Raw genomic sequence first — 10840 nt, 5'->3', positions numbered from 1 at the left:
AGTGCTTGGTTCTGCCTGGGCTCAGGTAAGGGAAGGGGCTTCTGGGGGCCACAGCTTCTCCAGAGCATAGGAAGAGAAGCGGCCAGTGTCCCTGGGAGGAGCGGCTCCCTCCTGGGGCTGTCTGCAGGCGGCTGGTCAAGACCAGGATGGTGGACACTCACCCGCAGGGCTAGGGGGCTGGGACTCCTGGGCTGTGAGGGCAGAGCAGCCCCCAGAGAGGTGGGCCTGGCAGGTCCCCATGAGAAAAAGGCTGTCTCCTCACCCCCTCCTGCCTGCCCATCTCCCCACCTGCACCCAGACCGCTGCCTGGGCCCCAGACACACCCGGGGCGCAGTGAAAAGGCAGGAAGCCTGGGGACAGGGATGTTGACAAATTCACACACTGGGCGCAGGAGACTGGGACACAAGGACAGAAGAAAAGACCCCAGACTCCTTCGAAAAAACCAGGACCTGCGGGGAACTGTGCCCCAGCCCAGATGGCCGGTGGCAGGAAGAAGACCTGCGGGGGGCAGGGAGGAGGGGCTGGGACGGTGTCAGGAGCACTTCCAGACACACACAGCCAGCGTCCCCCCGAAGTACAGGTAGAGGAGGTTCTTCACCTCGTGTGTGATCTCAAACCCGAAGCCCTCGCCGATGACCACGTGCCAGGAGGAGCCGAACTTCTTGTCCATCGTCTCTTTGATCATCTTGGCGGCGCTCTGGAAGGAAGAGGAGGCTTATCAGGGGCATGCTGGCAAGAGAGAGGCCGGCCATCCTCTCATGATTGTTCTCCAGCTCATGGACCCTCCAGAAAGGCCACCTTTCCATCACCCAGGGACGGGAAACCGAGGCGCCCTCCCGTCGGGGAGTCTCTGGGCAAGGCGGGCAGCAGGCAGTGGTGTCTGCAGACAGCCTGCGTCAGAGCCGGGCTGGCCCGAGAGCTGGTTTCCAGTGTCAGGACCACAGGCTGCTCCGGGATCATGAAGTCACCAGGCAACAGGCTCAGCAGACCGTGTGGGGTCAGTCCCTCCACTGTGGGGTGTCAGTTCCTCTCCCTGTGGGTTTGGAAGCTGCTCCTTCCTGTGCTCTTTCAAGGAGCCTCTCAGGGACAGTCGAGGTGGGGCAGAGGACGCAGCCTCTGTGCACGTCCAAGCTCAGGCACCCGCTGCACCTGCAGCACCCACCCCATGCCCAGTGCCTCGCCTCGCCCACATCCTCTCAGTGCCCTCGAGACTGCCTCAAGACAGAGAAGGCAGCACCCCATCTTGTTGTGGAATAAGAAACTGGGGCTCAGAGCTGAGCAGTGGCTTGTCCAAGGCAGAAGAGCCAGGAAGGGCTGGAGATGGGGTAGAACCTGGCTTGGCCCGCTCAAAGCCTAAGCTCCTAGGCTGGGGCTGCCTCCCTGTGGGCTGCTCCAATGCTGGCTTCTTTCTGGCTCATCAGCAGCTTAGTGAGCGACATCCCTGTGCCAATGCCCACTGGCCAACCCCCAGCGCCTAGCCCAGTGCCGGCGCAGAGGTGACCTCCGCATCTGTCTTGAATGGATGAATGGATACATGAATGAATGCCTGGGCGGGCTCTGTTCTCCGCTGCGATGGAGCCAAGGTGAAGGCACCCTATTCACCAGCCCTCCGGAGAGGGGGACCATGGATAGGGACGTCACGGAGCTCCCAAGGCTTCTCTCCTTTTAGGGCTGGGCATGACCCTCAGATCAGTGCCCAGAGACAGCACTGCCTCCTCCCTCACTGGCCTGTCGGCTGCGAATGCAGGCTTGCAAGGAGGGCGCCAGCAGAGTGCTCCAGAGCTGCTGCGGGGAATGGGGCCACTCATTCAACCACAGGGGTCACCAGAGGCACAGGGGGCCACCCGTACCTCATTGTTGTTGGAGAATTTCTCACAGGCCGTGACACACAGCTCCATGGTCTCCACCCGCATCTCCTCTGGCATGTCCGAGTGCTAGACAGGGCAGGGTGACAGACAGACAGAGGCTTAGCCCATGAGCAGGCCAGCTGGGCTGGCCTCTCTGTCCCAAGCTTAAGGCGTGGACACCGGGTAGCTGCCCTGGCATCACTCTGGGCAAAGCCCAGAGGGAGACCCACCTCCTGACTAACGGTGCGCAGCTGGGACGAGGGGCATGGAATGGAGCTGAGCCCCGGGGCTCCGAGACGCGGCCCTTCAGCCTCGCCCCGGGGAGAGGAAGACGGCTGGGCCACTCTTGCTGGCGCTGGGCTCCTCCTGCCTCTCTTTCAACCCATGTTGGCTGCTCTTTCAACCCCTGTTGGGGGATCCCTCCTCCCAAGTGCCATGGTGCCCTGGGCCGCGTCTCTACCCTTTCCTCTTGCCCAGCTATCTGCCATGTGGGGCCGCTAGCTGGTCTCGAAGAGTGATAAATCTTCCCTATGGGGAGGGTGCCCACATTGTCACCCCAGCGTTAACCTCCGCTTTGGCCTCTGGACCCCTGTGTGCAGCTGCCTGCTCCACAGCCTGGCTTGGAAGTCCAAAAGCTCACTCTTGACTGCTCCACAAATCCACACGTCCTCTGTCCTCCTCCTCTTGGAAGCTGACACCATTTTCTCCACCGTGTTCAGGAAAAGACAAACCCCAGGAGTCACCTTGACTCTCTCTCCTCATATCCAGCATCCAGTGTGTCAGGAAGTTCTAGGAAGTTCCATTTTTCTACCTCCAAAATTTGTCCAGAACCTGACCCGGACTTGCCACCTCCATGCTGCGACCTGGACCAGCCACCCTGCCCCCTGCGTCTCCGCAAGAGTGTCCTCACCCGTCTCCTCACGTCCGCTCTGGGGCCCTGAACCCCACTCTCCTTTCAACAACTGGAGTGAACATGAAACAGATCAGTTATGTCCTCTGCGGAAACCCCTCATGGCGCCCCCTGAACTCACGCCAGACTCCACAGCCCTCTCCAAGGCCCTTCCGTCAACTGGCCCTCATGCCCTGCCACCCTCTCGGCACGCACTCCCACCTCAGGCTTTCTAGGCCTGGGGTCTCTCCTGCTCGGAATGTTCTTGCTCCCTAACTTTGTTCTGGTCTCGGATCGAAGAAAACTTTCCAGACACCAGCTCTCCTCTGCAGCCTGATGCCTGTTTTATTTTTCCTGCTAGCACTTGTGACCTGAAATGATGTGCTTTCAGCCTTGCTTTCACGTGGGTCAGCCTCTGTCTGGTTCAGGCTCTATCCACCGAGGCTCAAACAGGGCCTGATAGAGAGTAGGTGGCCTAAGTAAATACTTGTCGATGAATGACTGAATGAAAGAATGAGTCACTGTCGCCTCCTACATCTGAGCCAGCAGAGTCCGCTCCCCTTCTTCCCACGGCCGCCCCGCCCCGGCTTACCCTGACCAGGGGGAAGGTATGCAGCCGCTTGTAATCAGCCTCTTCTTTCTTCCCTTCTGTTTCTCCCATGATCCTCCCACTGTGGCCACCGGAGGAGCGAGCGATGCCTCCAGGTGCTGGGCCTGGCAGTTAAGACACACCAGGGAGATTCGGGAAACAGGCCCTGCCAATTTGGTGGGAGCAGAGAACGTCTCTCCCCAAGGGGTGCTGGAGAAAACAGGAAAAACCAGGAGAAAAGAGTTGGCTTCAAAACCATGCATCACAAATTAGAACTGTCTCAGTAACAATTTGACACCTCCCGATCTTAACTCCTCCGCATCCTTTTCCAAATGGCCAGCAAGTCTGCAGTTGGAGGCTGAGTCAACACGAGAGGCTGGGCCGGGGAAGAACACGCTGGTAAGATGCTGCAAGTCCACACTGTCACCGTCAAGACAAACACTGACTGTGGGCCAGGCTGAGGGGGGAGCCTCGAGCGAGCCACCGACGAGCGCAGCTTCTGCGTGCCCGCGCACAGCCGTTTCCAGCAGACATGGCGACGGAGTTAAATGTCAGGTCGCCATCACCAATCCTGGGCGTATTGGGCAGCAAGTGCCTCCTGCTGTCGCCCCCTGATGTATGGGAGGAACAGAACTGCCATGTTCCCTGCCCTGCTGGGCACACAGGCTCCCCAGCGCTTCCTTCCTGCTCCCCCTCGGGCCCCCTGTCCTGCTGGCCCAGGAATTAGGTAGCCTGGGCCTTAGTGCTGATTCCACGGCTCCTGAGCACTGTGGCCTGGGGCCTCGGGTGCCTCATCAGCTACATCCACCTCAAGGGCTGTTACGAGAGTGGACGAGACGGGCCAGGCAGGCCACAAATGGTTGACCCTCTGGCTCCTGGGAGGATCTGGGGGGAGATGCATGGGGATATATATGACACAGCCAGATGCATGGATTTCCTTTTTTTCTTTCCAAATCCAGTTATCTGATGACAGATGGGGCTTTTCCTAAAGAGATGAGCCTTAATCCTAAATGGAAGCCTTGCTGGAAGCCCTACAACACACTTCGTTCTACGGTTCAAAGGATTCGGAGAACTTTTAACCTCAGGAGAAGTACTAAACCCTTTTTCGTATCCCTACTGGACAAATGAAGTCAAATACTTTTAAGCTAGCATTTCTCACATTTCCAAATAAATTTACTTTTACCACAGTCACTGAACCCAAAGATGCGCAGCACAGTGCCAGCAGGCCACGACAGGCTACGGTTAGGTCGCCCGCGTGCCAGCCTGTTTTACGTGCTTCACGTGCCTTTACTCAGCTCCTGGCTGCAAGGGCCCCACGAGGTAGGCCCTGCTTGAGTGGATGGAGGGACAAAGTGGCCACCTAGCTAGTGAGTGGCAGAGCTGGGGTTTAAACCCCAGCAGTCTCTGGTGCGGGCACCAACCCCTCCTTGGTGCTGATAGGTAGCTGGTACCCACAAAAGTAAACCTCAAGTGCATTATCACTAGCACGGCTTGGATGACCCCAGCAGTGAGATTCAAGCTGACTCTCCTCTTGGGTGTCTACTACGCTAATGCGAACTTGCCCTTAGTTTGGCCAAGCAGTGCTTGCTCTGAGCTGTTTCGCTATTCCACCCCCTCTGGCACCTCAGAAGCCCCGCCCCTCTCCACCTGAACAAGGGAGCCAGCCTGGCACAACTCCGCCATCCCATAACGCTGGTGTTTTTTTGATTCCCTAGAGGACAGATGCCGCCTCTTATCTTATCACTTCTGATATCAGCTGCTTCTATTTCTCTACATGTCAGCTGGCAAGTGACCAAGCACTAGTTCATCGTACTTTCTGCTCATGCTTCTGCTTTCACAAAATGCGGTGGATTTTGTCTCTGCTCATTAATGTTAAGGCCCATCTCCAATTCCACCCTGTCCTCCTAGCTTTAGCAAAAAGGCACTTTCCTGCAGCCTCCTCCACATTACTGGGGTGTGACAGAAGGTGATGACACTGATGACAAAGGGACAGGGCTTTACCCCAAGATTTCAAGCAGGAACAACATAAGATGCCCAAACAGCTGTTGGGCACTTCCCACCGAAATGTTTCACTTTGATTCCATGCATCCTAGGAGCTAAAAAGTGCCAGGATGAGAGCCCAGATGCAGAGCAGGGTGTGTGGCCTGCTGAGAGGCCAGGTAGGAGGCTGTGGGGACTTGGCCTCAGCCCTGGAACCCAGATACTCCATCACAAGACCGCAGAGGTCTTACCAAGGCCCCTTCGGAAACAGAGGGAAAAAGTCCCTGGATTTTGGGTGGGGGGGCAGCACCTTGCAGAGGACAGTCCAGGCCCCTGAGGCATAGTTCTAGAATGAAGACAGTTCTAGAATGGAAATGAACTCTGCTCTTCCTTGCTTTGCAGCCTTGGGCAAGTCATTTCTCCTGCGCCGCAGGGTCCTGCTCTCTGAAAGGGGATCAGCCCATCTTCTCATTCTCAGAAATTACACAAGGCCAAGGCTCTGCCCTGACTCTGGAACAAGCCGCTCTCCACCTGTCCCCCAGGCTTGGCTCTGCCCACCGTCCAGCTGTCAGCCAGGACCCCCCTACCACTCTCCAACCCCGCTGATTTAAGGGCCCCGCTGGCAGGCAGCTTTCCTCCCCACCTCACGTCCTCCCGGGGGTCCCCGAGAGGTGAGACTTATGGAACAAAAAGGAACGTTCAGAAATGGTGTGTTTCCAGATACAGAAAGGCAGACTTTTTTAAGCTGCTGTCTCATTAGAATGCAGCTGCAGTCATTCGGCACGACGAGCCCTGCTGAAGGGGTGCTCCCCAAAATAGCAGAACTCAGGCTCTGATCACCGTATCCATCTTCCACGCAAATGAGCGCGCGCCCGGCAGCTCCAGGCCAGAAGTCGTGCCGGCGTCAAGACAGCACTTCAATAATGCAGGTCTGCCCCGCCGCGCTCTGCCCTGGCCCTCACCATCCTCCTCTGGCTGACCCAGGGGCCCCTCACAGCCTAACGGCTGACCGGAGGCTTCTCCTCGCAACAGAGGCACAGAGTCCTTAATCACCCCCTTGTCAAAGCCAGTGTCTCTCGCCCCTCAGTGGCCTTCGCACTATTTATTATTTTGCTTCGGAAGCATTTTGGAAAAGTCTTTAAGAAAGCGGGATGAAGAGAAGTGGACTGTGGGAAATAAGGCCAAAAGTGTGTGCCAGCTCCTCGCAGTGGAGACTGTCCCTCAAAGCCTGGAGGAACCCTGCTGGTGACCACGCTCGCCCCGTTGACTGGAGCGCGTGAGGCCGACCTTGGGCAGATAGATAAGGAAAGCCACCCGGTCCAGCTGTCACATCATCACATCAATCTCTACCCTCACCCAAAGCCTCCCTAACTAAGGAAGTTCAGGAGAAAGATCAGAGATGGAGGTCTGGCTTTGAGGGTCAAATGGAGAAATGACAGCTGAAGCCAAGGAGTTGGGGACTTCTCAGGGAAAACGTAGGGCAGGAAGAGACAAAGGAAGAAAAATGACAAATACTGATCCCACACTGAGCTGGACTCTCTTCTTCAATTCATCTCGTCCTCAGAATTCCCCACGGAGTTGTGCTACAGTATCCTCGCGTCATAAAAACTCAGACAAGAAGCAGAGAAGTCAGTAACATGTTTGGGTCCTGCAAATTAGGTTTGCCAAGTTCTTTTCACTACTCGCACACCTCCCCTGGGCCTACAGTTGGGTCAAAGAATCACATCCCAGAAGATCAGAGTCCAAAAGGCCCTGGAGATCATTCAACCCAACTTCACCTTTACAAACTGGGAAGCCGCGGCCCAAAGAGGGAAATGAGCCGCCTGGAGTCCCAGTCCGTTGACAGCGGCCCAAGTCCAGCGGGCCGGGCCAGGGCGATGGTGGCCACTGGCCCCCCACGCAAGTGGCGGGAGATTCCTTCGCGAAAGCTGTGTTTGGGGCCGGGGCGGGGGTCGGGGTGCTGGGGGAGTGGGGTCAGGGCGGACGGGAGAGCGCGAAGATGGACCCGGTCTCCCCTGGGTGAAGGGAGGGGCCTGCAGAGTCGCGACGACGAATCTGTCACCACCGAGCTCCCAGGGTGGGGGTCCCCTAAGCGGAGGACCTGGGGCTGGGGACCCGCGGGCGGGAGACTGAGGTGGGGCCTCGTGACGGGCGAGGCCCCGCCCGCCGCGCGACGCCTCCCGCCCCCCCGTCGGGCCGGCGCTCCCCGCCCGGCTGCCCGCCGCGCCCCGGGGCCTCACCTGCTCCCGCGGGGGCCGGAGCCGGGGCCGCAGCTAGCGCACCCCCGCCAGGGTTGTCAAGGAGCGAAACCAGAGTGTCTTAGCAACCAGCAAGGAAGTCCTTCCCCCCCCACCGGACGTTGACGGGGTTTTCACTTCTCATTGGTGAATAGAGGTGTCAATCAACGTGAAGGGCCCGCCAACGTCGAGGTTTGTGCGGAAGAGGGCGTGGCCGGGGCCGGGGAGGCGGGGCTTCGCTTGTGGTGGTCCTGAGTGGGCCTGAGGAGGCCCCGGGCGCGAAGTTCTCGTTTTTGTGAGGAACAAACTTTGGGGGTTTCCTTCCGTCATTTTGATACCAAATGCTGCTTGTTAGTGTGGCACAGAGGGGTTGCTTTATTGGTATCTCAAAGAATAAAACTAGCGTTTATTCGAGCTTTACGGTTGGCGTCTCACACGCAAACTTCGCGCACCCGCTTTACACGTCTCTGACCACCTCGTTAGAGGAAAGCATCGCGGCAGAACCCCGGAGAAGGGTCCAGGTACTCTCACCTGCAGCCCGCCCGGGTAAGAGTCGCCTGGGCCCACCTACACCAATGTAAAGACCCGCCCTCCGAGCCCGCCCTGCCTCCCCTGCGAGGAAACGCATGTGTGAGTCTCAGAGCAAACAGATTCAGGCACTAGACCGGAGGGTCAAAGGGCCAGTGGGGCCCTCCCTCAACATTCCCTTTTTCGTGATGAGTCCCTGTGGTGAAATCCCTTGGCCACGTTCACAGACAGGGGACGCGACCGTGGCCTGGTGCTGGTGATTCAGAGAGAAGTTCTGTTAGGGGGAAGGGATGTCCTGAGCTAACCCCATGCAGGCTTTGTGGACGCCACCCCCACTCCAGACCAAAGCCATCAGGACACTGGGAAAGACAAATCCCGTCACCAGCAAAGGGAGGGTGGCTGGGACCTGCCGGTGGAGTTGAGCAGCCAGGGTTGGTATAAAAACCAAACACGTGGGCCTTGGGGTCGCTCGCTCTGTCGCTCGCCTCCTGGCTTCACGGCTCCTGGCTCGCGGCCAGCTCTCAGGGTGCCATTTGGGATTCCTGATCCCCGGATCGGGTAGGACGCATTTAAAACTTTGTCTCCCACTTTCCTCCCTGAGCTGTACATTTCCTCATTTCCCCTTCCCTTGTGAATAAACCTTTTATGAACCTTTCGCGTGCGCCTGCAGTGGAGCATTGATAAGTCCTTTTAAGCGCGCGGGTGAGGACCCACAGTCAGGCACCCTGTTTTGTATGGAGGCTGCCCTATAACAGTTCCATGAGGACCTTGGTTCTGTGAATGCACCTTGGGACAGCCGGTTAACAAACAGAGAAGTCATTGTCCCAGCGATGTGCTGAGGGTGTGGACAGGGTGCTGGTTTTCCCCAAGGAGAAAGGTGGCACTTGAGTTGCCCAAGATGGCCAGTAGGCAGTAGGCCGAAGAGGGTGGGAAGCACAGTTCACTGGGGAGCTGTTGGTGGTTCCGTGTGGCCTACATGGAGGTGAATGTGGTGCAAATGGCGGTGATGGTGAAGAGGGTGGGGCGAAGGTGCGGAGGGAAGTAGGAACCAGATTCCTACCCAAGTCCCTGACAGATTCAGGAACTTGGGTGCTCTCTGGGGTGATGTGAGAGTGGGGAGGGTTTCAGGCCAGGCAGAAACTAGGTCAGACTGGGGTGATAGAAAGATCCCTGGGTTGGTAGCAATGGCGGACTGAGTCTGGAGTGGGCAGGCAGAAGACGTTCACAATGAGTTTGGTTTTGAGACTTGGCAGCCCAAGGTGTGTGAGGCCCTCGTTGCTTCCCAGCTTGCCTCCCTGGTGTGTTTGGAGGGTCTGTGGAATGTCTGACTCAGCCTCCAGATTTCCTGAACTCTCTTTGCCAACTTTCTCCAGGAGAGGCAAGGTGGCCTTTGAGGGGGGCGAAGCTCTCGCCTCCGCCTCTCATCCAAACTTCTCCCAAAAGGGGTCCACATTTGCTGGCTTCTCGTTCTCACCTCCCATTCTCTCCTCAGCCCACTACAATCTGGCTTCCATTCCCACAGCACCACTGAGATTCTCTCTTCCATGGCTGCTGGTGACCTGAAGAGTAGAATTGGGTAGACCCTATAGTGTTTATCTTTCTGGATTCATCCCTTCTGTTGGCATAAGTCTGCCGACCACGCCCAACTCCATGAAATTCTCTACCCGGGAGGCAGTACCCACGGAACTATTTACATGCAGATTCCAGGGTCTGTGGCATCAGCATGCTGGAGGGCAGGAATCTATTTTTCACAAGCACCTGGGCACACAGTTGAGAATCACTGCTCTGTCCTAACACCTGGGGCACCTCACTTTCCTGGATCTCCTCAAACCCCTCTTCCCTCCAGCTCCTTCTTGGGCTCTTCTTCTTTTGCTCTGTGCCCACCCTCTTTTCTTGCAATGGTCTTGCATTTCTTCCTACCTTAGCTCACCTCTTCATCAGCACAATTCTGCCAATGTCATACTTCCTAGAGAGTTTACTGGTGTTGAGAGTACTTTGGAAAAGTCCCTCTTGTGATTCCAGACACTCTTTGAGAGTCGACCTCTGTGTGTATCTTGTTGAGAATTGCTGTGTCTTATCTACTCCCAGGGTTTCATTTTCAGTGTCCATCTCTGATGACTCCTGTGTTTCTCCAGATTAGGTCTCACCAGAACTCCAGCTCTAAAGGTCCAACTAACTGTCCCACTGGCCCTGGCCATCTCCATCAGAATTTCCCACAAGCTCTCAGACTCACTGTGTCCCAAACTGAATTGATCATCTCCTTCCAGCCTGCTCTCCTTGCATCCCCCATCTCAGCAAATGGCACCACCACCCACACTGTTGCCTCCATCAGAAACCAGGGAATATCACTCTTCACACTTCCCTTACCATCGCCCACCTCCAATCAATCACAAGCCTGCCAATTCTGACTCCTAACTCTGTCCTGATTATAGCCCTTCTGGCCATCTTCCTGGCACTACCCATGTGCACAACACCATGATCCCATCTGTATTTTTGCAACAACTTCCTGACGGCACTCCCTGACTGCCCGTTCTCCCTATCACTGTCGAGGGGACCCTTCTAAAACCCAATTTTCACCCCTGCATTCCTCTTGAGCAATTTCTTCCCTCTGTCCTTGATTCCCTATCACCTACCAGGTGCCGTCCAGCTGCCGTGACCAGGCATCCAAGACTCCCTGGGGTGGTGATGGGCACCTCCATCTGCATGCAGCCCCGTCCCCTGTGCTCCGTCCCCAGCCACATCATCCCTCCTGGCTCTGTACACACTCTGC

General features: G+C 56.9%; 1 protein-coding gene across 2 annotated transcripts; it reads right to left on the bottom strand.

Annotated features, from left to right (window-relative positions):
- Positions 1 to 532: 532 nt before the first annotated feature.
- DNAL4 (dynein axonemal light chain 4) lies at positions 533 to 3397 on the bottom strand (the record flags this gene model as incomplete). 2 transcript variants are annotated; one of them, XM_084255431.1, is made up of 3 exons in its annotated part: positions 533 to 697; positions 1851 to 1934; positions 3329 to 3397. In XM_084255431.1, 3 exons carry the CDS (start codon positions 3395 to 3397, stop codon positions 533 to 535), a joined length of 318 nt encoding a protein of 105 aa, XP_084111557.1. The 2 variants fall into 2 exon arrangements, with proteins under 2 accessions (XP_084111557.1, XP_084111558.1); XM_084255432.1 differs by lacking the exon at positions 1851 to 1934.
- Positions 3398 to 10840: the final 7443 nt, after the last annotated feature.

This window comes from Talpa europaea (genome assembly GCF_964194135.1).
Source record: "Talpa europaea genome assembly, chromosome: 15".
Taxonomy (NCBI): Eukaryota; Metazoa; Chordata; class Mammalia; order Eulipotyphla; family Talpidae; genus Talpa; species Talpa europaea.
This window is presented reverse-complemented; position numbering and strand designations above follow the sequence as displayed.